At 42.7% G+C, this 25316-nt stretch overlaps 2 protein-coding genes across 5 annotated transcripts in view; one reads left to right on the top strand and one right to left on the bottom strand.

Moving 5' to 3' along the window:
* Positions 1–1104: 1104 nt before the first annotated feature.
* Positions 1105–6636, top strand: zbtb2b (zinc finger and BTB domain containing 2b). Of its 2 annotated transcripts, XM_026341374.1 has the most exons (3): positions 1105–1572; positions 3987–4167; positions 4269–6636. In XM_026341374.1, exons 2-3 carry the CDS (start codon positions 3995–3997, stop codon positions 5680–5682), a joined length of 1587 nt encoding a protein of 528 aa, XP_026197159.1. In that variant the 5' UTR covers positions 1105–1572; positions 3987–3994; the 3' UTR covers positions 5683–6636. The 2 variants fall into 2 exon arrangements, with proteins under 2 accessions (XP_026197159.1, XP_026197160.1); XM_026341375.1 differs by lacking the exon at positions 1105–1572 and having other exon boundaries at positions 1592–4167.
* A 3866-nt stretch (positions 6637–10502) lies between these two features.
* The window catches only part of akap12b (A kinase (PRKA) anchor protein 12b), a 32709-nt gene continuing 17895 nt past the window's right edge, over positions 10503–25316 (bottom strand). Inside the window, exons 3-5 of one of the 3 annotated variants that reach the window (XM_026341313.1) lie at positions 15914–16641; positions 12355–15868; positions 10503–11572 (exon numbers count right to left, since the gene is read on the bottom strand). In XM_026341313.1, the coding sequence (XP_026197098.1) occupies positions 12359–15868; positions 15914–16641 (4238 nt within the window). In that variant the 3' untranslated portion in view covers positions 10503–11572; positions 12355–12358. Of the gene's footprint in view, positions 11573–12354; positions 16642–20116; positions 20375–25316 lie in introns of those variants that run through there. The other 2 variants (XM_026341314.1, XM_026341312.1) reach the window with 2 other exon arrangements.

Genomic DNA, 25316 nt, shown 5'->3' with positions numbered 1-25316 from the left:
CCTCACAGAGACTTCTGCCCCTTCTCACACCCCCTTCTTTTTCTCTCCACCCATTCTCTGCCTGCCCAACGAGCATTTTCAGAGGCTACGACTTGCTTGGTCTGGCCCTGGACTGTCTGTCCTAAGGCTGAAATGCAATTCTGTAATGACAGCTCTCGAAAAAATTGGTGTTTACACTGGGACAACATCCACCAACCTACTGACGACAACATCTGATGATACAATATTGATGTGACTCCAAAGTGCAGTTGTGAAAAGGAAAACATTTCCTGTGCCAGTAGACAGGCAGTGTGGTTTGGTTGAAAGCTATTTCCAAGACCTCCGCTTTTACTGCACTTTTGCTCCGTTAAGTAGGTACTAAGAAATGAGTATAACTTTACAAATTAAATAAATAGTTGAGCACTATCCAGGAAGCTGATAATCTGCCATCAAAATGTAATACTATAGTGTCATGTACAAAGCACAAACAAATACCACTATTTAGTATTGTATGTGATAGTCCTACAGTTTTGCAACACAGAGTATATACAGTAAACAGCACAACTCATACAAACAGGAGGGAATATGTGTTTTCTATTATTTACACATGTAACTCATATTATATTTCAAGCCAAGCAGGCCTAAATAGAAAACAGTGAGTCCAACCTGTCCCCAAACAAGAATATAAACTTAAAAGTTAACAAAAGTTTCACATTACATTGTAATGCATTTAACGTAAATTGTGATTGAATGCTGTATAATTTGTTTTCAGAACACAACTAAATAAACAAGTATATTAAATGTTTATATTTATCTTTTTCAGTCTGATGTTGTAATTTAAATACTGTGAAAAACTAAAGTTTATAATGTATCATCTGCCCCCTTTTTTTTTTTTTTAATTGTTACAGAAACAATTAACTAGACTAATGTGACATATTGTGATTTTTTATTTTTTATTTTAAGGGATTTCTTTAATGCAGTAAACCACATGTACAAAGGCTACTTCCTTAAAAAGTTGTTGAAAAAAAACAAAAAAAAACTGGAGCTGGCTTCACTTCAACTTAAAAAAAAACATGCAAATGTGAGTCGGCTGCGGGTAAAGCTGTGACTGCAGAGTGTGTGAGGCTGAGGGACAACACACACACACACACACACACACACTCTGGTTGTGGTTAACGTGTCGTTAACGACACAGGCTGAATGATTAACCAGCACTCAGCGAGCTGTTTGTGTTCGACCTCACCGGCTGTCAGTAGCTGTCTTGCGGGGGCTGCGCGGTTCCACTGTGCGGGAAATTAACGTGAACTCCACCGCCCCCTTGCTCAACGGATTTTTTTGTTTTTTGTTTTTTTTACAGCGGCTGTTTTTCTGCTGGCTTTTTTTTTTTTACCCACAGTCATGTGATTGTAACGTAAAACCCCGAACCGGAAAACACCGACGGACGACCCTCTCCGCCGCCGACGAATGCTGCGCTCGCAGGGAGCAGCACACGCCGCCGCGAGCCCAGAGAGGACGGACGAGTCGCCCCCGGTAGCAAACACGCAAACAGCGGCCGCACGGGGGAAAAACTCCACGGAGCGACGCGGAGCGCAGGTACGGCCGTGTTTCACCGTCGGCTCACGTCTCGTTTGCCGCTTATTTCGGCTACTTGTGTGAGCTTCGGCTCGGGGAAGTTAAAAGAAGCGCATTTCGTGACCGGCCCCATCCCCCCCCCCTCCCCTGCGTCTCGCGTGTGCGTGTGCGTGCGTACGTCTGTGTCTATGTGGGGCGCGCACCCGCGCACGCATGTCCGTTTTTTGTCGCGCTAGCAGCAGCAGCAGCCGACAGGGACCCGAGGCTGGAGTCGGTCCGGGCGCTGGTTTCCTGCGCTTCCCTTCTGTTATTTAATAAATATGTTGTTTAATGAACGTGCCGAGCTTTCGCACACGTTTTTCCCCTCACAAGCGTTTTTTATTTTTTTTTTTACGGTGTATTTTCAGAGGAGACTACGGAAGTTACTGTTCCACGTGTCTACATCACTTCAGGGGCGGTGCTTTATTGTTGGAAACAACTTGATCAACACATTTCGTCGCTTTTTGGTTCTGGTTAATTCAAGCGACTGCGGCTAATCTGTAGTTTTTTTAAAAATGTTTTCACGCAAAACATCCGGTATAACCTAACCCTAACCCCACATGGGTTTACACGACTACTCATCTATCGCATGAGCAAAACAAATGGACAAACCGGTAGAGCATTATACCTGTAAATTAGTTGTTGGAATAGAAGATGTGCACACTTTATTGTGATAAATGGCTTTTTTCCTATCTTCTCAACATTTAGCTGGTTTAAATATGAACAGGCAGCTCAGTATTTGTGCATCAGTCTTTACAAACTCAATATATGTTGACTTTACACTTTAAAATATGGAGTAATACACTGCAACTGTTTGTTATGGTTGAATTTTACATCCAAGACACCTCAGTCAAAACTATAAACTGTGTAGCAACACAGCAGATGAGTCATTGCAAGCTTTAATAGAAATGTGTATAATGTGCTAAATGTAGTACTGTGGTAATGCAGTAAAGCAGATACTGTGTGCAAAACAAATATCTGTGCAACAAAGGTTATAATGGTGTATCTCTGTTGCTACTCTACTGTTAAATGTAGAAGAAGGGGTGTCTGTGTATTCTAAGGGTTTGATGAAGGGATTTATTGCTACTGTACTCTTGCACTGCATTATTTACATCTAGGGATCCACAATAAATTGGCAACTACCTGTACTGTATCATGCAGTTGTTTGTAACACGAACGTGACTGGTGGTTGTACATATTCATTGCCTGGTGTTGCTGAGCACCTCTTGCACAAGATGCAAAAACCTAACCTTTTCCTGGAGTCCTGCAGTGTCATCATCTTTGCACTCTGAACTCTATGATCAAACACATATGTGTTGTAGGGCTTGTTGGGTTTTTTTTTGTATCCACTATCAAGAAGGGTTACATAAAGAGTTAGAAGTATATTGTGTGCAGTATCCCTCATCTTGGGTCTTCATGCATTTCTTTGCCTGAGCGGTGAAAGTGTTGGAGAAGTGAGTTCCACCCTGCCCAGGGGTTGTGTTCATCCTCCACTGAGAGGGGGTAGAACCAGTTCTGACTTAGGAATGTGTGTCGACACCCAAAACTCTGATCATGTGACGGCCTGAAGCTCTAGCCCTGGAAGCCTCTGCTGACCTTTAAGGTCACAGCAGCACTCAGCTTTTTGGTCAGCAGAATGCACACAGCTCTGAAATGTCCCTCAAGATTGAATTTGAAGCATTTGGGCTCAAACAGAACCAAGTTTTTAGTTTGTGGACAATCTGAAGAGATAAACTGAGCTTTATTTACTTTTTGTAGTTTTTCTCTTAGCTGGGGGGTGAGGGTCTCCTATTCCCATTTGGTGGATAATCATCTATAGCTATACCACTCTAAAACCCTCATATTGAAGTGGATGTTTAATACAAGAGGATGAATAAATGACAAATGTATTTAGTGCATTTAGCCTTTACATACCATTAGCACTGTTTTTATTTTCATTACAAGCTATCAGTGATCAGGTGACATAGGTTTTATTTAAGATTGTCAGAGGGATCAATAGGGAAACATCTCTGTCTGAGTACAAAGGTGGTTGTCAAACTATTTAGGCAGCCTGAACACTTTGTGTCTCTCCAAAAAATCAGTAAAATAAGAATGTTTTCCATGTCTTAATTTAATGGTTTTTTTTAACTCTTAATAATAATTGCAAACATGTACAAATACACAAGTACGGTACAATAAACAAATTGTTTCATTAAGCCGTACCATTAATTGGTATTTTCTGTGCCGTTAGTGCTGGACAATACATCTCCAGTGTAACAAAATGATTCTTCACTGTTACTTTGGCCTTTACAGGGTTGTTGGATCACCCCTGTCAGCTTGACTCTTTGTGGTCACAATAAACTCTGGTCTCCTTCCAGACAGGAAACTCATTGCTGCGTGTGTGTGTCTTTGTGCAGGTTGAAGAATGGAGTTGGCCAACCATGGTCTTATCCTGCTGCAGCAGCTTAACGCTCAGAGGGAGTTTGGCTTCCTGTGTGACTGCACTGTGGCTATCGGAGATGTCTTCTTCAAAGCTCACAAAGCCGTTCTTGCTGCTTTCTCCAACTACTTCAGAATGCTCTTCATTCACCAGGACAGGTACACGGGGAATGTACTCACAGTGATATTTCAACATGGTTACATCAAAGAATTTAGATAACAGTTTTTCACTTGTTAACTGTGCTATGTTTGTCTTTCAGCGACTGTGTGCGACTGAAAGCTGCTGACATACAGCCAGATATCTTCAGCTATCTCCTCAACCTGATGTACACGGGCAAGCTTGCACCTCAGCTGATAGACCCTGCACGGCTGGAGCAGGGCGTCAGATTTCTGCATGCCTATCCTCTCTTGCAGGAGGCCAGCCAGTCGGTGTATTCACACCCTGAGCACAGCATTAACCTCTCCACCTCCCTCTATGGCATCCAGATCTCTGACCAGCAAGTGGCGCTGTCAGCCAGACTGCCCACCCGACAGCAGCTTAGCTCCCCCTGTGACACGGAGCAGCTCAGCTCAGATATGAAGTGTCCATCCACACCAGCTGCCGCAGCTTCATACACGAATTCCTTACAGTCCAAGGTAGCTTCGTCTCCTCCAGACCCAGAGGCCTCAACCAGCACCATAAAGCCTACAGCTGAGGAGGGGGGAACCGACTTTTTAGGTGCAGATGGTTCCTCAACTAATGCCATCCTCCATGTAAAGCCCAGCATCATGAAGAGGAGTTCCTCCTTCAGGAAGCATTACTCCTGTCATCTGTGCAGGAGCCGATTCACACAGAGAAGTCTGCTGAGAGAGCACCTTCTACAGCACACCCAGATTCTTCAGCAGACCCCGACTCAGCTCGGCACTGCGCTTTCGCCTGTTCTGACTGGAGAACACAGCATGTTAGAGGTGGAGGGGTTGTTTCAAGGAAGCAAGCCAGGGTCAAGCGCCTCCGCTGCTACGGCTGTCGAGATAATCAGTGACAGTGAGCAAACGCCTGTTTCAGGTACCAACTCAGACTCTCCCCGAGCAGAGGTGTCCACGTCCAGCTGGGCAGTGGGGGGCTCAAATTCTCAGGCAGACACACCGCCCCCATCAGACATTGCGGATATTGACAACCTGGAGAGTGCTGACTTGGACCGGGAAGTGAAAAGGCGGAAATACGAGTGCTCCACCTGCGGGCGCAAGTTCATTCAGAAGAGCCACTGGCGTGAACACATGTATATCCACACAGGAAAGCCCTTTAAATGCAGCACCTGTGGCAAAAGCTTCTGCCGAGCAAACCAGGCCGCCCGTCACGTGTGCCTGAACCAGGGAGCCGACACATACACCATGGTGGACAGACAGAGCATGGAGCTGTGCGCTGCAGGTGACGATAGCAACCAGATGGAAGCAATGTTCCTGGGCTCGTCAAAGCCTTACAAGTGTAACATTTGTGCAACCACCTTCTCCAGTCCCAATGAAGTGATCAAACACCTGTGCTTCACCCAAGGGGGATTAGCAGGGCTGCAGGGAAACATGGGCGCAGGAATGCTCCTCCAGCGTGAGGAGTTTTCCAAAGACGAAGGCTCTGATTTGTCTAACTCTGGCACCCCACTAGAACCCATAAAGACTGAGGAGATCCTTGTAGAGTAGTACCAAAACTGTGTATTTGCCCTTTTTAACGTGTTTAATTTCTAAATTATGATTAATAGGTAAAGTTAGACAGGGTATGTATGGTTCTTGATCTACTTTAACCTTTTTTGTACAGTATTTTGTGAGTGTGACAAAACATGGAAAGTGATAAATAAAAATAGCTTGTAGCTGTCAACATCATCAAAAAAGCAAGTACAATTAACATTTCACTTAAGTCTAAGTTAAACACCAACACAGGAGAAGTAGTAGCTATTAACTTGTTTCATCTCATCCTCTGTTAATGTACATTGGTCTTAGACTCACATGTCTGGCTGCACCACATTGTGTGTTTTCTTAGACGCTACTATTGTGGCGAGGCTGCACAGCTTGCGTTTCAGTATATAAGAGGAAGCTGAGACAGTTCCGGAGGAGACAGTGTGTTGATGTGAGAAGAGTTAGCAGTTATAGGAGGAGAAAGCAGTGCAAAAAGCTAGTGATTCTGTTGGTGATACACAGAAGAAATATTTCCAAATGGTCATAAATGAGATGCTGATTCTGCAGATCAGGTCTAGATTATGCTCCCAGCTAAAACGCACACAGTGAATTTAGAGCTGAGACCATCTGAGTTTATGCCCATTAAGTAGGGAGGCACGTTTGTCTTCCATTTGTGTTCTGGTTGCAGTTTGGCTCAGAAGACTGAATATTTTGCAGTATGATGTATTGACAATTAACTGCATCCTTCTCTGCAGACATTTTGGTTTTCACTCTGTGTTGTGTTGATCTTAATAAGGTTATGGCTCCTTCCTTATTACAAGCACATTAAAGCAAATTAGCCCTTCATAATAATAGTTTGGCCAATAGAAATGGATCAACAAGCAAGCGTGTCCATTGTGTTTACAGTCATGCCACTTTAATTATTTTTTATTTTGTCATTTTTACATGTTACTATTGTTTAGTTTCTGATTGAAAAGGCAACACGTTCCATCCAGACAAACTTTAATGGGAGGCTGTGACATACAATATTGTACATTTGTGTATTTTATCATTTCTTTGCCTCTAATCCTAAAAGCCCTTAAAATTAGTTTAACATGCTTTTAAAAAATGTTATATACAGCGCTATATTTACAAAGAATACATTATATTGCAAATGTGTATGTATATTAGTAAACAAAATAGAAGGACATTGGAATTAACAAAGGTTTATGTATTAGGGATGGGCATGGTGAACTCACCTTTAAGAAAAATGAAAATACTTTAGATTAACAATCTTCTTCTTTTAATTGCCAAATGTATTAGTTATTTCTTACTTATTTTGTGCTTTTTATTTGTATTTCAACACCTTCTGACAAGTATGTTGGTATTGTAGGTTTTTCCAGCTCTGAAAAAAGAATGAGATTGACAATGAATGAAAGGATTCACTTACTAAAAAAGATACAGTGGGAGAAAATATGCAGATGAACATTATTAGATGTAAATGATGCAGAGGTTTAGAGTAGTGGAGTCTGACTGTGCGGGGGTCAGGTAAACTCAGGCAGTAATGACATCAAAGCTCACAGGAAGAGTTGGCTGTAATATGAAGCAGCTTGAAATAAACATTATAATATCTTTATATACCTGTCCACATACACATGTGTGATTCAAATATAAAAGGTGCTATTTATTATAGGATCATTTTAGGGAGGGAGGGTGACAGGAATGCTTTCTGTGTACTACTGATGACTGGAAATCTTTACAAATATGTCCAATAAATGTGAAGCAAGGGGAGTGAAAAGGCAGTTTTTATTCTATATGTCATGTAGGTAATCCTGCTCCAGTAGTAGAATTTGTTTATTTTAAAAATGCTGGTTAACTATAACATGTATTTCAACATATAGTCTTCGTTAGAGTTATTGTCCCACCTTTTATTGTAATAATGCTCTGTAAAAATGCCCATCCCTAGTATGTTTAATATACACTTTCATTTTTTCTATGCTAACCAGCCACTTTCTCCAATCCGAATGAGGATGAGGCTCAGTCTAAATTAGTTTTTTGTGGGATTTTATTTTTTGTTCTTTAAATGCTACAATGAGAAGTATCAGAAAGCAGTTTTTACATTTGATGCAAGCCAGATGGAGCTGTTTACTCAGGTCTCAGGAAGGAGGAAGTTCCCAGATTTGAGAGTGAGTCTTTACTAATGTTGTGTCGTTGCCAATTTGTAGACCATCTTTGACATAAATGTTACATCTCAATTTAGTTGAATAGAAATGTCGGTGAATTTATTCCTAGGAGTGTTTAGTCCTGACTGATGGAAAGATTCTCGTTGATTCCTTCACTCAAGTTTTATGTGTTGAGGGAATTGAGCTGTACTAGCTGTACTGCTTACATTCATTTCTCAGTGCACAGTTAATATACAGAAACATGCACATCTTTGTGAAAAGTCCCTCCTCGGATCAATTTGTAATTGTTCTTAAGCCACACCAGTCTCGTAACTTAATGGTCGTGTTTGTGTGTTTAAACATCTCAGTATCTCAGGAAGGAGACAATTTAAACTCATGATACTTGAGTGTACACCATGTTACCCTGCTCCCCTACGCCCATGTGACATCTAATGTGATCAATCTGTGTCCTCAGGTATGTGAGTATTTTTCTGTATAAATAAATCGTTTTTTTAAAAATGAAGAACGAGAAATAAAAACTTTTTTTTCAATTATTGTGGTTGATTATGTTTTCTCTCTACCTCAAACTTCACTCAAGGGTGTCCACGAGCAGAGTTGCAATAACCAATTCAATCTTAAAACTACATTATAGTTTATAAATTTATAAATATACTTTAGAAATTGTCTTATTACAGCAAGGGCACAGAGAGTGAGGTGTTGCTGTTTAGCTTTATATTTGCCAAGAATTAATACAGTACACAGGAATTTTCTCTAACTTTATTCAATGAAATATAGACAAGTTTCTTTATCCTTACTATTAACAGCTTGGAAAATATAAAAGATAATTGAGACCATGCTACATGTATATTATTTTAAATGGCTGCAGGTTATTAGTTAATATTACAACAACATGACTTTAGTACATACAGTAGGTATACAATCTGTACAAATGTTAACAGGTTCACAGTTGTGTTACAAAAAGCAGGGAGGACTGAAGGTGGGCAGGTGCCCTTACTAAATGCTTTACATTATGCAGCAATAGCAAAAGTCTTTAGTTCACTCTGTATTTGTCTTCATTTATTTTACATAAAGCAAATATAACGGCTGTGTCGCACTCTCTAGAGTCAAAGTAAAGGGAAGCGGTGGCCTAACAGGGGTCCGTACGTCCTATCTTTCTCTCATTTGGTTATAAATTGTAATTACATGCAAATCACCAAATCAAAACAAATGGATTATGGAGGCACTCGCCGGTAATTCTCCAGTTGTCCGAATGAGTGACAGTGCAACGTTGCCGGATTTGGTAAGAAATAAAGATTTGCCAGTGTAACCCTACAGTTACATGTTCACTTTGGTGGTAAAAGTAGATCCCAGGAATATTCAGAACATTCAGAATATTCATCCATCTAAAAACACCTCCCACTTTGCGGAGATGCTTTAAAATTTTTAATTGAATGCAACTGATGTCTTTTCCTGTAAGAAATGGAAAAATCATGACTCCCTGATTCATCCTAACTTAATTTGGCTTTTAAATTAAGAGTAAAATGAGCTTTTGTTTCTGTGTCTGGAACCACGTTGTCTGTGCCCTTTCTAATCCTCAACCAAGTGGGTCTATGTCCTCCCTGGTGCCAGTTTAATAAGCCTGATGTATCATGGTGGGTGAAAAACAGAACACGAACAGGGCTCAGTTAAGACTCAACAGAACAAAGCCAGTTTTCATGCTGCTTCACCATTGTTAAAGTTGATGACACCAATAACTGAAAACTAAAGAGTGTACTACTCTTTGTAGGCAGCAGAGGACGCCAGCATACTGTTTTAATCCATAAATATAAAGGTAGTGTAGCATGGAAGGTGTTAAACTCCTAAAACACCAATAATACACATGTCGCACAGTAAATCAGAAAAGATACTGTGAACATGGTTTGTCAAAGTGCCAAGATAAACAGAATACAACAAAACTGAGTAAAAACTCTCTTTAATATCACTAAAATGTTATTTGCTTTTAGAAGAATTAGGTTCCTCTAAAAAACAAATACTAATAAAACCAAAGGTTGATATTTAACAACTGCTACAAAAGCCAGAACAGCCTATGTGCAACAAAGCGCATAGTTGCCCAAAATCAATTTTAATCAGTGGAAAAGTTCCTCTCCTGTCGAGCCCCTTGAGGTTGGCAGACATCATTTCATTCAGCATTTAAGTAAACAGACTTCGCAGTGACGTCTACCACGTCCATCTGTGCTATGTAGCCGCTGGACGGGCCCACTTAAAACTTCCTGATCCATATCCTCGGCCACTGCATCCTCTGTTCCTTGTACTGTATCTCTCCCTATCCCTGCTAACCACTGCTATGTTGTGCAACACATGTTGTTTCAATATCTACTGAGGCTCTTGTACGTTACCATGTGGGGTCATAACGGATTAAACACAAGCCAGGTCAAAACTGACAAAGCTCTGGCACATCGTCGTTCATGCAATTAGCCTTGATTAGAATTCATAGTTATGTTGTTTTGTTTGGATCCTGTATTTTCAAAGTTGCATGTCTAATGTTTTACATTATGGATAACACTAAGCGCTCAACCTAAAAGTAATAAAGTCAGGAGATGGTACCAATTAATTGAATATTTGTGATCCTGCAGAGGGTTGTACTCAGTTTTGTTGTGCACTCTTTGCACATCACTGTTTATCTAATGCTTCTGCCATGTGACCAAATGAGGGTGTTAAAACAGTACTTTATTGTATTATTACATTAAACAATGAGTAACAATGTTGTTGTTTTTTCACAGTAAATCAGGCAGTGATTGTTTCTCCTATTTACATGAAGCTTATTAAATATTATGTTTGGGTGCAGAGTGAGGAACACATTGTGACAAGAGAATATGTCAAACATGGTGCATTTCTGGTGGATATCATATCTGCCCTCTTGTTGTTTTCAGTATTTTCCACTTACTGTCATTGGAATCACACTTGTACCATGGTTTTGTTTTAATTGCTAGAGCTTCTTAAAATAATCTTTGAATATGAAAAACTGTGATACACAAGGCACATTAATGCAACAGTTTCACATTTGTTTTGGTCAATTCTTGTTGTCCAGACACATTTTAGTCTCTCTATCACACAGAATACCGCATGCATCACAGCTTTTATGTGGGAATTTTCAAAAAAATAACATAACAAATGTCTATACAATAACAAAATAAGTCAAAAAGAGCAAAAGATGAAAAAATAAAGACTTAAAAGTGAAGGAAAGAATATTCAAGATATAAATAAAATATACAAGATAATAATCCTCCATCTCCTCACCTTCTGAAACCATCTCATTCTCGTCACCATACACATACAAACACACACGCACACACACACATGCACAGATACACACTCAACCAGGTTGCAGACTCTCGCCTTATGCAGCAAGGGCAATGGAAAGTCACTGAGACACTGAACATACATCACACTGATTACAAGCCAGATGGGATGCTTCTGAGGCACAGGACATGCGTGAGTGTGTGTGTGACAGTGACTGAGTGAGTGAGTGAGTGAGTGGGTGAGGATATGTCAGTGGGATGTCACATTGCTGTGACAGGGCTGGGGTCGGAGTCCAGGTGGAAGCGGAGGCGTAGAGAATGGCGGAGCTGGTGCTCAGTCAGTCAGTTTCTCTGGGGGGGAATGGGCGTGGCCCCAGTCTCAGCGTTATACTACAGAGCAGCCTCTCTCTCTCTCTCTCTCTCCTCACTCACTCCCTGGTCCAGACAGAGTGTCTCCCAGACATCATGTATCTTGAGCTGTGGTTGAGAGGTACAAAAACAGATATTAGGAACAACAGAAAGAATGTTTGGTCCTTTAATTTGTTATGTTGATATATGATTTTAATACATTTAGGTTGTTTAGGACATCATCTTGTGTACGTCATCGGTTCTATCAGACTGTGCCGCTAACATATTGTTGCATGTTCAAAATGAAGCTACACTATATTGCACATATTAAATATATAATTCAGTCAAAACTTCTCATAAAGAAACTTGAAGTCTTTGAAGCTTTGTAATTGAATCTAACAAATGCCTACTCCGACATGGTTTCTTGACTCCATACTGAGCCTGTGATAGAAGGAAAACAGGAGGAGGGAGCGGTGGAATCATAATCAGTCTTTCAGCACAAGTTCATCTGCCCCTCACACACACCGCTTCCCTTTAAGACCCCAGCCTACAAAGAAGGGGTCAATGGCGGCATTCCTGCTTTGATATCAAAGGTCCCCTAGTTACTCATAGCTGGAACAAAAGCTTTTTCATCTGGTCAGTGGGCAAATCCCCTCCCCTACTCCCTAATAAAAGTAGGGCCCATTGATGTTTCAAAAAAGCCACTATGAGAAGATTGTCTGATAGGCCGACAACGGAATTTACAAAATAACTACCTCTTCTCATTCCTTACACTTCCTCCACTAATTGTACAATAATGACATACTGAAAAATACTGTTAAGACGTCTTTGTTAAACTTCACAGTGTTATTTATAATGTGAATGTAGTTTTCAACATAACATACATAAAACATATATCCCTGTCGTCTCACCTGCTCATGATGATGCTGTGATCTCTGTGGACACAGGCTCAATCTCCTTCACAGCCTCCTCGATCACCTCGATCACCTGCGCCATCACTTCCGCACACTTTCCCGATGCTGGTGCTTTCTCTGCCTCTGGCCCGCTGTCGGCTGCCTCTGTAACTTCCCCGGCTGCTGCTTGCGGTTCTTCGGGCAGCGTTAGGAGTTTCTTTTCACTTGCAGGGCTCTCAGCGTTTACGCTGGCGTCTTCGGCTACGGGACCATTGCTATCAAACTCCACCACAGCCTCTTCTTCGACTGGTGGCTCCTCAACCACCTGTGCTGACTGCAGGACCACCTGGACCGGCATGTGGATCTCAAGCACTTTCTCCTTGTTGTCCTCTGAAGCGGTCTCTTGCATGGTTTCCTCCTCTGTTTGTGGCTTTACCTCCTCTGCTGGTTCTTTTACATCTTCTTTACTCTGTTCCTCCTCAGCCTGCTTAAGCTCTTCACCCGTCTCACTCTCTGCCTTTATCTCTACTACTTCTTCCACTACGACAGTTTCTTCACTTACTTCTGCCTCCACAGCTTGCTTCAACTCCTTCAGCTCTTCTGGTTTCTGCTCCTCTTCCTCTTTGTCCTCTACAGGGGCTGTTTTTTCACAGACGGCAGGGGCATCTGTCACAACAGGGGTCTCTGTCTCTATCTCGGCCTCTGTTGTTGCTATTGCCTGGACTACTGTTGGGATGGTAGATGTTGGGGTGGTGGGCTCTTTGGGTTCAGGTTTATCTTCTGAAACTTTATCCACGGCATCCTGAACAATAGCCTGGGCAATAACCGCACTCTGAGCCTCAACCTCACTGGCCTGCTGCACATCCTCCTTGATTTCCTCCATCTTCTCGCTGGCCTGCTCAATCACTGCACTGATCTGTGACTCTGTTGTTTGAATGACAGCGGCCTCGCTGGTTTCCTCTCCCTGGGCCGCTGCATCATCAACTGATGCATTTCCTGACACCACCACATCTGAGGCGACAATGACGACTGTTTCTGTGATGACATGTGACTCCTCAGTGGGTACAACCACAGGGATGGCTGGCTCAGTCTCCTTTGCGGTGCTGGTCTTTGTAGTGTCATCTATGGTGGAAATTGTCTCCTGGATCACAGCCTGAACCATCTCTTTTAGGGGTGTGTTTTCCTCAGTGGCAGCACACTGTTCCACGTCCATTTCCACTTCCTTGGTCTCTACAGTCGGTTCAGTGACTTCTACACTCTGGGTGGAGATGACTGCTTCAGTTGTCGGTGTAATGGCATTTAATACTACAACTTTAGGAGAGTTCTCGTTCGCAGTGGTGGGCTGAACCAATTCAAACTCCTCCAGGACAACGCTGGCAACCCCAGCGTTCTCAATCTGAGGTTCATAGCTCTCAGTAGCGACCTGGACGCCTGCTACCTTGCTCTGTGAATTTTCAACAACAGGCTCAAGCTTTGTGGTCTCTACTTGGTTCATCTGGGCCTCATTCACTGTGTCTTCTGAAACAGTTGCTTCCTCTGTACTTGGTGCCTTCTCTTGAATGGACGCCTCTGTGCACAGAGCATCATGCACAACAGTCACGCTTTCTACTATGGGCATTGCAGGCTTCTCCAGAGCTACTTTGGCAATCTCCTTGGTGCCCAGGCCAGTGCAGATAGCCACGGCCTCATCTGAAACATGCCGCTCAAGGACAGTACTTGTCTTGCACTCCACATTCTCAACCGATGGTTCATATTCTGTTTTTTCAGTAGCCACCTCTACAACTACATCTTCAGTGGTCACGGATGTCTGGGGTGGGATTTCACTAACTTGGGCGTCGATGGCCTCCACAACCTCCACTGCACTTTCTGACTTAGGCCCTTGTGGGACAGGGGTGGTTTCTGCAGCTGGGGCTTGAGCAACAGGCTTCACTTCAGCGACGGACAGTCTCCGCTCTGTTTGATCCGGAGCTTTGGAGGATGGTGTAGACTTGTCCGCAGTTTCATCCTCTGCAATGTCGGTGTCAACAGACTTTGGTGTTGCTGCATTCTCTGCCTCCTCTGGGATGTCACTCAGCTGATCGTGTTTATCGTCAGCGTCTTCGACGGTGGCTGGGATCCATGAAGGGGTTCTATCTTCAGCAGACACTTTGCTTTGGGCTGCAGCTGGCTCTGCTGGTACTTTTACAACCTCATCCTGCTCGTCATACTCTGACAGAGGTACCACAGCTGGGGTGTCAGAGTCCTCCTCACCGGAGCCCACTTCAGTGGAAGCTTGTTTTTCAGCCTTCTTCTTCCTGCGTCCAGGAAAGAATTTCCTCAAAGAGAAAGATGACTCCTCTTTTGGGGCTTCACTGTCTGACTGGACTTGGTCTGCACCTTCCTCTGGCTTTTCCTCAGATTTGGCCTTATTCTTCAACATAACCATGCGTTTTAGTGTGTCCCAAGCAGACTCTTTCTCAGGGGGGCTGCTTAAAGGTTCAGCAGTAGCAGCAGCAGCAGCAGTTTCTCCATCACTCTCTGTATTTTGGGAAGCAACAATGACAGCCTCAGCTTTTTCCTCCTGCTCTCCTTCTACTGCTGCTGCCGTTGCCTCCTCTTCAATCTTGGTCTCGTCATCATCAGAATCAGAGGTTCTCCTTGTCCTCTTTTTGGGTCCACCCATACACATCAGAGCCTCCCAAGAGACAGAGGTGTCCATTTTCTTTTTAGGCTCCTCAGTGCTGCTGGCAAGTTTCTCAGTGTTTTCAGTCTTTGGCTCCTCTTCAGTTGGCTTATCCTCCTTTGGCTCCTCCTCAACACTCTTATCTGCTAAAGCAGCGCTCTCAGAGGAGGACAGGGTGGCTGACTTTGCTGGTTTCTCACCTGTGGCTTCATCTTCGCTCTCAGACGACCGTTTCACACGTTTCTTAGGAGTCACCAGCTTCTTGAAGGAAGACCAGGCGATAATGCCCTCTTTTTTCTTCTCTCCGTCAGAGGCAACCTCACCTTCAGCCTCTTGGCTAGACTCATTCTGGGTCACCTCCACAGCAATAGCATGCTCTCCTGACTCCTCTGGAGATGAGGGCCCACTGTCAGCTTTTGGAGCCTCAGCTGACTCAGTGGAGGATTGAATGTGCTCAGCTGCCTGCTCCTCAGACTCTGCCGGCTTGGCCTCAGTATCTTTCTTACTCTTCTGTTTCTTACTTGACAGTTTCTTCAAGCCAGCTCCAGAGAACAGTTTCTTCAGGGGGCTTCCATGTGCCTTTGTCTTCTCCTGTGATGACAGCAGCTCAGCCTCAGAAGTCACCTCTGCTGGAGGCTTCTCCTCTTCTGCACCAGTTTCTGCCGTTTCCTTTTCTTGTTTGGTCTCATCAGTAACAACAGTGGCTTCAGACTCTGGAGTTGCCTCTGATTTTGCTTCTTCCTTGGGCTCTGATTTTTCTTCCTTGGGACTTTCTGGTGCCTCCTCCTTGGACTCTGGTTTATCTTCCTTGGGACTTTCTGGTGCCTCCTCCTTGGCCTCTGGTTTATCTTCCTTGGGACTTTCTGGTGCCTCCTCCTTGGCCTCTGGTTTATCTTCCTTGGGAGTTTCTGGGGCTTCTTCCTTGGTTTCCTCCTCTACCTTCACATCTTTTTCTTCCACAGCATCAGTTTCTTCTGTCTTAGCCGTCGCCTCCTCAACAGCAGACTCCTTGTCCTCTTCCTCTTTTGTCTTCTTGATGCTGGTTTTCTTTCGCAGGTTAGAGAAGAGGCCTCCATTGAACAGCTTCCTGAAAGTTGACATGGTGGTCTCCTGGGATGGTGGAATGGTTTCTTCTTCCTTCTCAGCTCCTTCCTCCTTCACCACTTCAGCAGGAGCTTCATCAACAGGCTCTTCAGATGGTGCATCCGTGGTTTCCTCTTTAGTGACTTCGGCCTCAGCAGTAGATGCCTCTACATCAGCCTCCTTTTCTTCAGCTGTGCTCTTTTCCTCAGCACTGGAAGCCTCTTCTTCTTTCTTTGCAGGCTCATCAGTCCCACTAACATCCTCTCCTTCTTTATCTTTGACAGTCAGTAGCTTGACAGGGTCTTTCTCCTCACTTTTGTCCTTCTTCAGCGTGAACTTGAAGCCAACAAATCGGAAGATCTTCTTGAAGCCCACTTCACTGGCATCATCAGGTTTCTGCTCCACTGCTTTCTCCTCAACAGCGGAGATGTCATTGGCATCTGGAGACTCTTTCTCCATTTTCTCGCCATTCACTTGAGGAGCCACTTCCCCCTGGATGGTGTCCTCAGTCTCAGGAGCCTCCTCCTTCTGAGCCACTGACACACCATCAGGCTGGCCAACTACAATGACAAGAAAAGAAAGAAATCTCAGTCAGACCTTGATCAGATTTCACATGAATTCTCTGGTTATTACCAATATTCTCATGATTTTGTAAAGTTGTGTACAATTAATACACTTGTGTGCAGTTTGAAACATTCAAATCAATAATTTTACCGATTCAAAACTGATTTACTCATCAAACAAACAATGATGAGTTAATCAAATCATGGGCCCAGACAGCATAAATTGCTGTCATTCTTCTGAGGAGGAACTACATTGAAAACTTGAAAATATCATAGATCAAAGCCCTTTTTGTCATCTGCAGATAATTAGAGATGTTTTACAGAAAGCATTTGCTGAGATCCCGACCCCGTGTTGATTTTATCAAGCATATGACTACTTAATTGCAATCACATTGCGGTTCTTCTCCAGTTATGCCTGTGCTACAGTATAAAATACTGCACAATGAGATATTGTTCAACAATATATTAAGACTTCTAACAGTCAGACCAGTGTAATTTGATGGTCAAGCTTCATTTACATTTTTATTCCAAATGAACTACACAAAATCTGGAAGAAAGGGTCAAAGGTAAAAAAGTGTTTTGATCCGAGCTCCATTCTTACGCAAGACCTGGATTTAGATCATTTCTATATCTGTTGAAGATAATTGTGTTCTCGTCTCACACACAAAAATGTTAACTGTGCGCCTATCTGTCCACATCCTTTTCCTAAATTATAGGCATGAAATGTCACTCACTACCGCTGCATTCCTGGAATATTTAGTTTTAAAACAGAAACTCATTTTTAATATGTCCTCTGAATTATAGAAGTAAATAGATAAAACCTTTGAAGGAGCATCGCCGTGTTTAGGTTTGACTGGTGAGCTATGCTGCTCGCTTTATGTTTGGGAAAATTAGTTTAGGATGTTCTAAACATAATCTGAATTGTCAGGGGATTTCAAGAATGTTTATTTGTCTTTCAGTTAAACTGTGTCTCAACTGTGCCCATGTAGGATTCAAACCAAACAATACAGGCCTCCACTAGCCCTCCTTAAAGTACCAATCCCCTTGACCCAAATTCCACCACAGCAGGATGGATGGGGACCCACCCCATTCCCAAAACACACTCAGGCAAACACAATAGCTTTCTAACCCTCTCTGGCCTCCGAAAATAAAGGAAGGGGGTGGTCAACTTTCCTATTATCTAGACACGCTGCAGCACGGGGGAAGTTTGGAGTAAATTTCGGAGTTTGCTGACTTTACCAGAGTCGTGTAAACACGAATGAAGACAGGGCTGTGGCCAATTTACAAAATAGAGAGTCACAAGGCAGTGATGTCTGTCTCACACAAGTGTTATTTTCAATCCAATCACACTGTTGAGACATCACACATAACAACAACAAGCAAATATTCACCTAAAGCTGTATGAAACCGATGTTTGTAAGTGACCTCAGCTCTGCCTAAACAGTATATCTCTGTTAGTGACTGTAATTACACCACTTCCTCTGAGTTGTTTTCAGTGAAGTTCCGGTGCACCGAAGAGTTTATGAGTGAAGACGTCTGCATGTGTGTGTGTGTGTGTGTGTGTGTTTGGAGGAAGGGTCAGAGTTCCAGCAGGCCAGATGAGGCAATGAGCCTCTACATGGATAATAAAACAGGAACCATGTTGATTTAACAGACTGCGGGCATCTCTCACGTCTTTTTGATCTTTGTTTTCCGGCCCTACTTTTCATTTACAGGCACACAACTGTGAACATCCCTGTTCACTGATTTGATTTGGGGGGGGGGGGGGGGAGAAAGGAGTAAATGTGTGCAGGAGGAGGATGGGCGGGTGTTTTGAATAACGACTGTACCACATAGAATGTGAGTGTGAGGGGTGAGGCTATAGTGGGTGACGTGGGGGGGGTCTGCCCTGAGGCTGCAGCCCTGACTAACTTTGGGTGTTACACATCTCAGACACACATATTCATAGCTGAAATGCTTCTCTCTGTTAGAGACAGAGACCGTTTATGTGTGAGTGTGAGAGCGCGCGGTAAGACGATACTCTCATATTGAATATCGGCGCAGCCAAAAACCAACTGCTGTAAATCTACTCCAGTCTCCTGTGAGATCAGATAATGTTTCTGTTGTGGCTGTTTGAGCACCACTATGGGTTTGTGTGCTGTCGTGGGGGTGGGTTTTTCAGGGTGCAGCTGGGAAGCTGAATAGCAGCTATTCTTCCTAGACACTGTTTACAAACTTAAGCCAAATATATGCAAATCTGTGTTATAATTACTGTAGTCTGGAGCAGAAGCACTCTAAACAAAAGAAGTCAGTTAGAGAAAGAGGACAAGGAGACACCCCACTGACACCATCCCCCAACATTAGCCACTGTAGCACCCCCATTCAGTATCAAAGGTGTGGTCAAAGTGGCTCCAGGGGACCCTACACATCAACAACCACAGCATTAACATCCAGTGTTGCACCAAATGCCTGTTACCTCATTAGCATTAAGTCAAAGTGTGATGCGACTGCAGCTGTTTATGTACTGATATCAGTGTTGTGGAATTCCATTCATGTTTCGAAACCCAACCCGCAGGTCGCCATGAAGCGAAACATCCCAGGCATCACTCTCAGTTCTAAGTCCTGAAGAGGAATCGGTCATGGCATGTAATTAATTCCATACAACCCTCTGTTCTCCCTCCCTTTGCTCTGCGGCTAAAGCTAAATAACCCCATTGGGAATTTGGATCCCACTCTAATCTAATGAAATACTTCACATGACGGGACATGGGGAGCTGCCTCGCATAGTGATGGGAGCTATAAGCAGAAATATTTCTGTGAATGCATCTTCATGTATTTCAATCTGGCAGCTGTTACTATGTGAAGTTATCTTCCCACCAAGAACTTTGCCAGTTGTATGGCACTGAGCAGTAGGCTCGTCTAGGGACAGTAGTTATATCTCTGTAAATGGTATTTGTTTGTACTGTAGTTAAATAGGATTTTACTACAGAGAAATACAAGGAGGCGCTTTATAGGAAATACCAGGACTGTTCTACAAAAGATGCTGCACAAGAAAGATGAATGAAAACTTGATGACTGTCGCTCAAAAACAGAATTTAGTGTTTCCTAAATACACAATGAGCCATTTAGTGACGCTGCACAGCTGTGGACTATTTCAATGAGTCTTGAACCTCCACAATGGTCAAAGTAAAGCCATCTCCGTCTGTAATCATTCACCCGTGCTGGGGTAACTACAAGCCACAGTGCTAACTAACCACACCCTCAGGACAACAATGCCTCCAGCTACACTCACTTGTGGAATGAGACACCACAAACACTTACTTTGGCTTTTTATATAGTAAATGAACAGTTAAAAACAAATAACAATGAAAATCTCACAGAATATTTGACGTAAGCAAACAGCTATAATTTCTTTTAGCAAATATTAAAACATGTTGTAATTAATGTCCTTTACATTTCTTGTTAATAATGTTAATTTCAGTCATTGTTCTTACCTGTTAAAGTTATTGTTCCAAGCATTGGTAAAAGTCCAATAATCCTTTCTTCAAAAAAAGTTTACAAAAATAAAAATAAGCAAAACTTTTAGACAAAAAACTCTTATATTTAGTCTAAGTCGTGTTTCCCTTCACTTCTTTGCACACTCAGCAAACCCTAGATATCTTCTTCTTTGACTTGGCTCCGTCTTTCCTAAACGTACTCTAAGAACAGAGGCTGTGCTTCTTTCTTCCAGCGCTTCTCAGTCACTATGAACAGAAGACAAGGCTCTGCACTCATTTCAACAGACTGACACACATGTCATGTTAGGACCACCCCTGCCTCCCTCTTCCTCCCCCCATCCTTTGCTTTTCTTCAGCTGTTCTGAATGAGCCCCCTCCTCCCCTTCTTCCCCCTACCTCCTCCTCCTCCTCCTTCCTTATCCACTCTCCCTCCCTCAGACCTCAGCATCCACCCAGGATGAGTGGAGGTCATCATGTGATCTTTCAAGGAAGCATTTGTTCCCTTCTATTGTACATGTTCCCCCCACACCCTGTTACATACATACAAACTTATACACATTGTTTCATGAAGGCTGGGGCGGGGATTACAGTCTCCCCCGGTGGCCTTAATACCCATATGTGTCCACCACACACGTCTCTCACATACTTCATTTTTAAAAAGCAACTAGAGAACAGTCATAAGCACACCCTCCACTTTGTGTCCCCTCTATTCTCCTTTTTCAGAAGACAAACAGACTCCCTGTGATTCCTCACTTGTCATGTAGAGGAATGTTGGCAGAGATAAACCTGAAATAAGGTTTTTATTTGGAGCAATTAAAAAAAAAGATGAAGATGCCCACACCAAATCTTTCGTGTCATAAGCAGCACCTTTATTTTCACTTGACCCATCTTTTTTTTGACTCTATGGGGTTTTATATGCACACATATATATGAGCAGGACTTTTGTGTTAAATGCAAAGTCTGAAAACTCCGCGACCATGCTCCTGTTTGAGATGAAGTTCATAGGACGGGGGTGCCATCGAGTTGCCACCTTCTCGTTGTGAATGTTAATTGGGCCCTCTCAATTACACCAATACAGTCTCATTTAATCCAGCTTTTGTCTGAGGGGGGGACAGAGACTAGAAGGAATGCTGATAAATCCTCAGGTAAATACCAGCGTAATCAGATCTGTCACACTTCAGCATTGTCCCAGAGGAATGTGTGAATTCCATCTGGAAAGCTCTCAAATGGGTGATAACAGCAGTGATCAAGCACCGTCTGGAAGCGGCATCCTCGTCCAAAAGCGTGCATACTTTGAAATGCAGGCACAGTTTTCACAAGATTGGGGGAAATGAAGTGACTCCAGACTTAGTTTCAGTAACACAAAGTGTCAGCTTTGGTTGCAGCTCCAGTAATTTAAACTAAAATCAAACCAGACCAAATCCAGAAAACCTGGTACCTGACAAAACATGGTCAGAACAAATCTTCTTGTTTTCACTGTATTCAACACCACTTCCTGTGAGTTTGTTCAGATTCACTGAATGGAGAGAGCTGTGAATACCAAGGTCTTTGCCCATGAATGGAAGACGTCATGTTTTTTTCATCAGAGCTGGCAAAACTAAGAAAAGAAGAGATGAGGCAGGAAGGAAAGAAGAAGAGAGGCACAAATCCAATCGGATATGTTCAGGACAAAGTAAAATGAATCTTTATAATGGTTAGTAAATAAAGGTTGGGTTTGAAATCCAATGGGGATATCACGAAAGACTCATTTACAAAGAATTTCTCCTGCAGTGATTCATGTGTTTGGTATTTCACTATCTGTACTACACTGCATAATGACTACTATGATAGTGGACCGTGAGTCAGAATGAGAAAAATGCAGGAGTTGCATGAGAGCGCGTTGCTTAGGTTGGTCCACATCTTCCTTTTCCTCTTCAACTTCCTTCATATGACTCATACGCGTCGGTCACATTCCTGGACTTCCATACATACTGTGAGATGTTAATTCAGGCACATGAATAACTCCAAGCTTCAAATTGTGTGTATCCATATGCTTCATTTGGCAGTTAAAGGACAAGGCTAAATGTTGTTATCCAAAGCCCTTTATTTCTTCTACTACTATCAAATAAGAAGGTCTAAGTAAAACCACTAAATGTCACATTCACTAAATGTTTTTCCTCCTTCTTTTTGTTTATTTTTGTCTCGGTGCTAATTTGATTGACCCCTCGACCCCTACAAACCTGCCATGATGAGGTCATTACAAACTAGTAGTCTTCAGGCAAACGTTGCTCAAACGCAGCAGGTAATTATTTTTATGATTGAATATTTTATTTATTTATGATTTAGTCTGGTCAACATTAGTAAATTCACAAATTCCAAGACTACACTACTACAACTTAAATGTCTTCTTTTGTCTAAAACTCAAAGTCATTCAGACTAAAATGTTCACATTAGAGAGGCTGACACATCTGAAGTTTGAGTGTAAGCACGATGTAAACATCACAACTTTAATTAAGCGCTAACTTAACTGAAACTAGCTGAAACAGAATTTGTATATTACACTGAATGATTCGATTTCATCAACTTTAAAGCTACTTAAGGACAAATTAAGCATCAATTAAATTTACATCTTGTACACCTTTTCCTTTTATTAGATAAAAGCTAATTTAACTTAATTACACTGTCATCCCAACTCTAAATGAATGGGATTGTGTTTTGTATTCAACTCCAGTTAATTCAGGATAACACGAGCCCGAGACCGTGGGGGTGACGCCTCGCATATCTCAATAATCAGAAAACGTGCCTGAGTTCAGGAATGTCTGAGGAGGGGTGGTGAATGGCTGGTGGAGTGGGGGTTGGGGGTTGGGGGTTGCTGGGCGGAGGGGCTTTATGAAGCCTGTAAAGAAGTGCATGACATCATCGGACAGCAGAGAAAGAAACCACCTCCTACTCTTCCAAGAACTGGAGAGGATGGTGTTGAAATAACTGGAGGAAAGGGAAACGAGGTTGTGTGGATGTTGAAGCGCCGCAGATCAGAGAGATTCTTCAGTCGCTGCCTCTTATTTAGTTCTCCTCCGTTCACACAGTTGCTTTTAATGTATACTTTAAACTTTATTCATCCCCTTAGCTATGAAAACACTCCCCAGTCCTCTTTATTCCTTCTCCCTATTTACCACTTTCCCCTCTAAATCTTCAATCCTCTTGAGCCCCCCTCTGACCCCTCCTCCTGTGTGTGTGTGGGCCGGAGGGATGGATAAGAATGTCAGACAGGAAACACAGTCATTTCTTGACATCACTGCTTCCTCTTCCTCTTGCCTGTTTCCTCGAGCTACTCTTCATCCTGTACTCCACAAAGCCTGTCCAGCAACCTTTCCGCCTTTTCTTGATTATGTCCGTGCCTTGCGTCACACGCCGCGATGAGTTGAGCACTGTAGTGGTGACGTCTGAGAAACAAGTGTTTCGTGACTGTCTTCTGTTTGTTTTTGCTGTAAAACAATGGGGGGCCATATTTACAGCCTGCAGTGTTGAGAGAGGAGTTGGTGGTTTCATCTAGTCAATGTTGTCTTGGATTACAGTTCCATTTGAGGCCAAATGTGTGTGTTACTGTCGCCCAGCCACCCAGTTACAAATCCTACCACCTACAAAATAAGGGTGCTTTAAAAAATGTGGTTAAAGAGCAGCATTTCTTCCAGAGGAGTATGTTTAGCCAGCTTTTGCCATCTGTTATACGTGGTTCTCTTTTCTCTGCATTCCTGAAATATTTGCACCAGCCGTTTGGCATTCCAGTTGTTGTTATGCATCATCTTGTCTCCCGGTACAGGGAGATGTAAAGAGCCCCTCCTGGAGCTTGAAAGGGCCTTGGAAATGAACCGCATTTGCAAATGAGCACAACAGAAAAGAGATTCATGAGCAGGAGTAAGTCATCAACTATCAAAGTATCACGCTGGTTTGACAAGGATGAAATCTCTGATGTGTGTTTGAAATGACACTGTAGGCAGACACTTTGCACCAAAGAGCGCAGAGGAGTTGGAAAAAGCAAATCTGTTTGTCTGTGGGTGGATTTTCATTTCTGAACTTGCTTTAAAATGTACTTCACAGTTGCTCTCACCCTTTGACTTCCTCCTGGCTTCACATCCATCACATCCCTACTGGAGTCTCATGCACAGTCCTGCTTAAAATTAAGATTTGGCATAAATACGTTAACATGTGCTTGATCAACACTCTTGATCTTAACAAGTCATTTAATTTCAACGGAGCTTTTACATCAAAAACATTCCTGGAAATGCTAATCGAGTGAGTAATTCATCAAACTCGTTTCTACAATAATTTTGATTGTGGAACTTTCTGACTAGAAACAAATGTTGGTATCTTAAGTCAACAACTCAAATTTCTGCAGCATCAAGTTTCCTTTTCAAAGAAAAACTATTACTATTTGAAGAAGATTTGATCATTAATTGCAGGACTGAATGACATATCGTATATTGATACTAGCTGCATTGTAACAAGGGGATAAGATGCTATAAAAGAAGTAGGAGAAGGAGGGGGTCAGTCACATTCCTGGTCCATTCTCTCAATCCTCCATGTGCCTGGGGGAGGTAAGGGAATGAGGAGGGAGATTAGGTTCCCTAACGCCGGGAAAGATGAGAGTGGAGCGCCTGCAGAGATGAGCAGGTCCTGGGAGGTCTGTAAGCCCCACTATGAGTTTGACCTTATTATAGGTGTAATTTTAGGTCCTGTGCATTGTGTGAATACTGCTGAGCTGGTTAATTTAGTTACTGACACAGTATATTTCCTTGTGTTACCAGCAACACTTGCATTAGAGGAGGAGGAGAATCTGATCAGACGCCCACTGACAAACGGCACCTTTCTAATAGAGTCAACTTATCCTCTCCCGCCCTGAAGTGTATCCTTAAAGCACCCACTTCATAACAAATGACTAAATAAAACATGCTGCACAGATGAACATAACTGAACTACTGAGTGGATGATGATGGATCTTGAGGGACTGAGGGGCTTTCAAGCACTACAATCTAAAACTCTGCCTCCCTATGACTTCCCTCTGGGATCTCTTTCTTTGTCTAAGCCGGGAGAAACCATTCCGACATCTTGCAGCTATTGATGGATCAACATCTGCACATATATACAGTAAAAACCAAAGACAGTGGAATTTCTCTCTTAGAAGTACAGTTTATAAAAAAATGATGCAAAAGAAGGTTTA

Source organism: Anabas testudineus, chromosome 24, assembly GCF_900324465.2.
Source record: "Anabas testudineus chromosome 24, fAnaTes1.2, whole genome shotgun sequence".
Classification (NCBI taxonomy): Eukaryota; Metazoa; Chordata; class Actinopteri; order Anabantiformes; family Anabantidae; genus Anabas; species Anabas testudineus.
The sequence above is the reverse complement of the archived record's forward strand: the minus strand, read 5'-3'. Positions and strand labels throughout refer to the sequence as shown.

Bases quoted from the DNA above. Each gene is read 5' to 3' on its own strand.
- zbtb2b (XM_026341374.1), top strand. From the start codon at position 3,995: ATGGAGTTGGCCAACCATGGTCTTATCCTGCTGCAGCAGCTTAACGCT. The intron at 4,168-4,268 runs GTACACGGGGAA...TTTGTCTTTCAG, and splicing joins CTCTTCATTCACCAGGACAG to CGACTGTGTGCGACTGAAAG.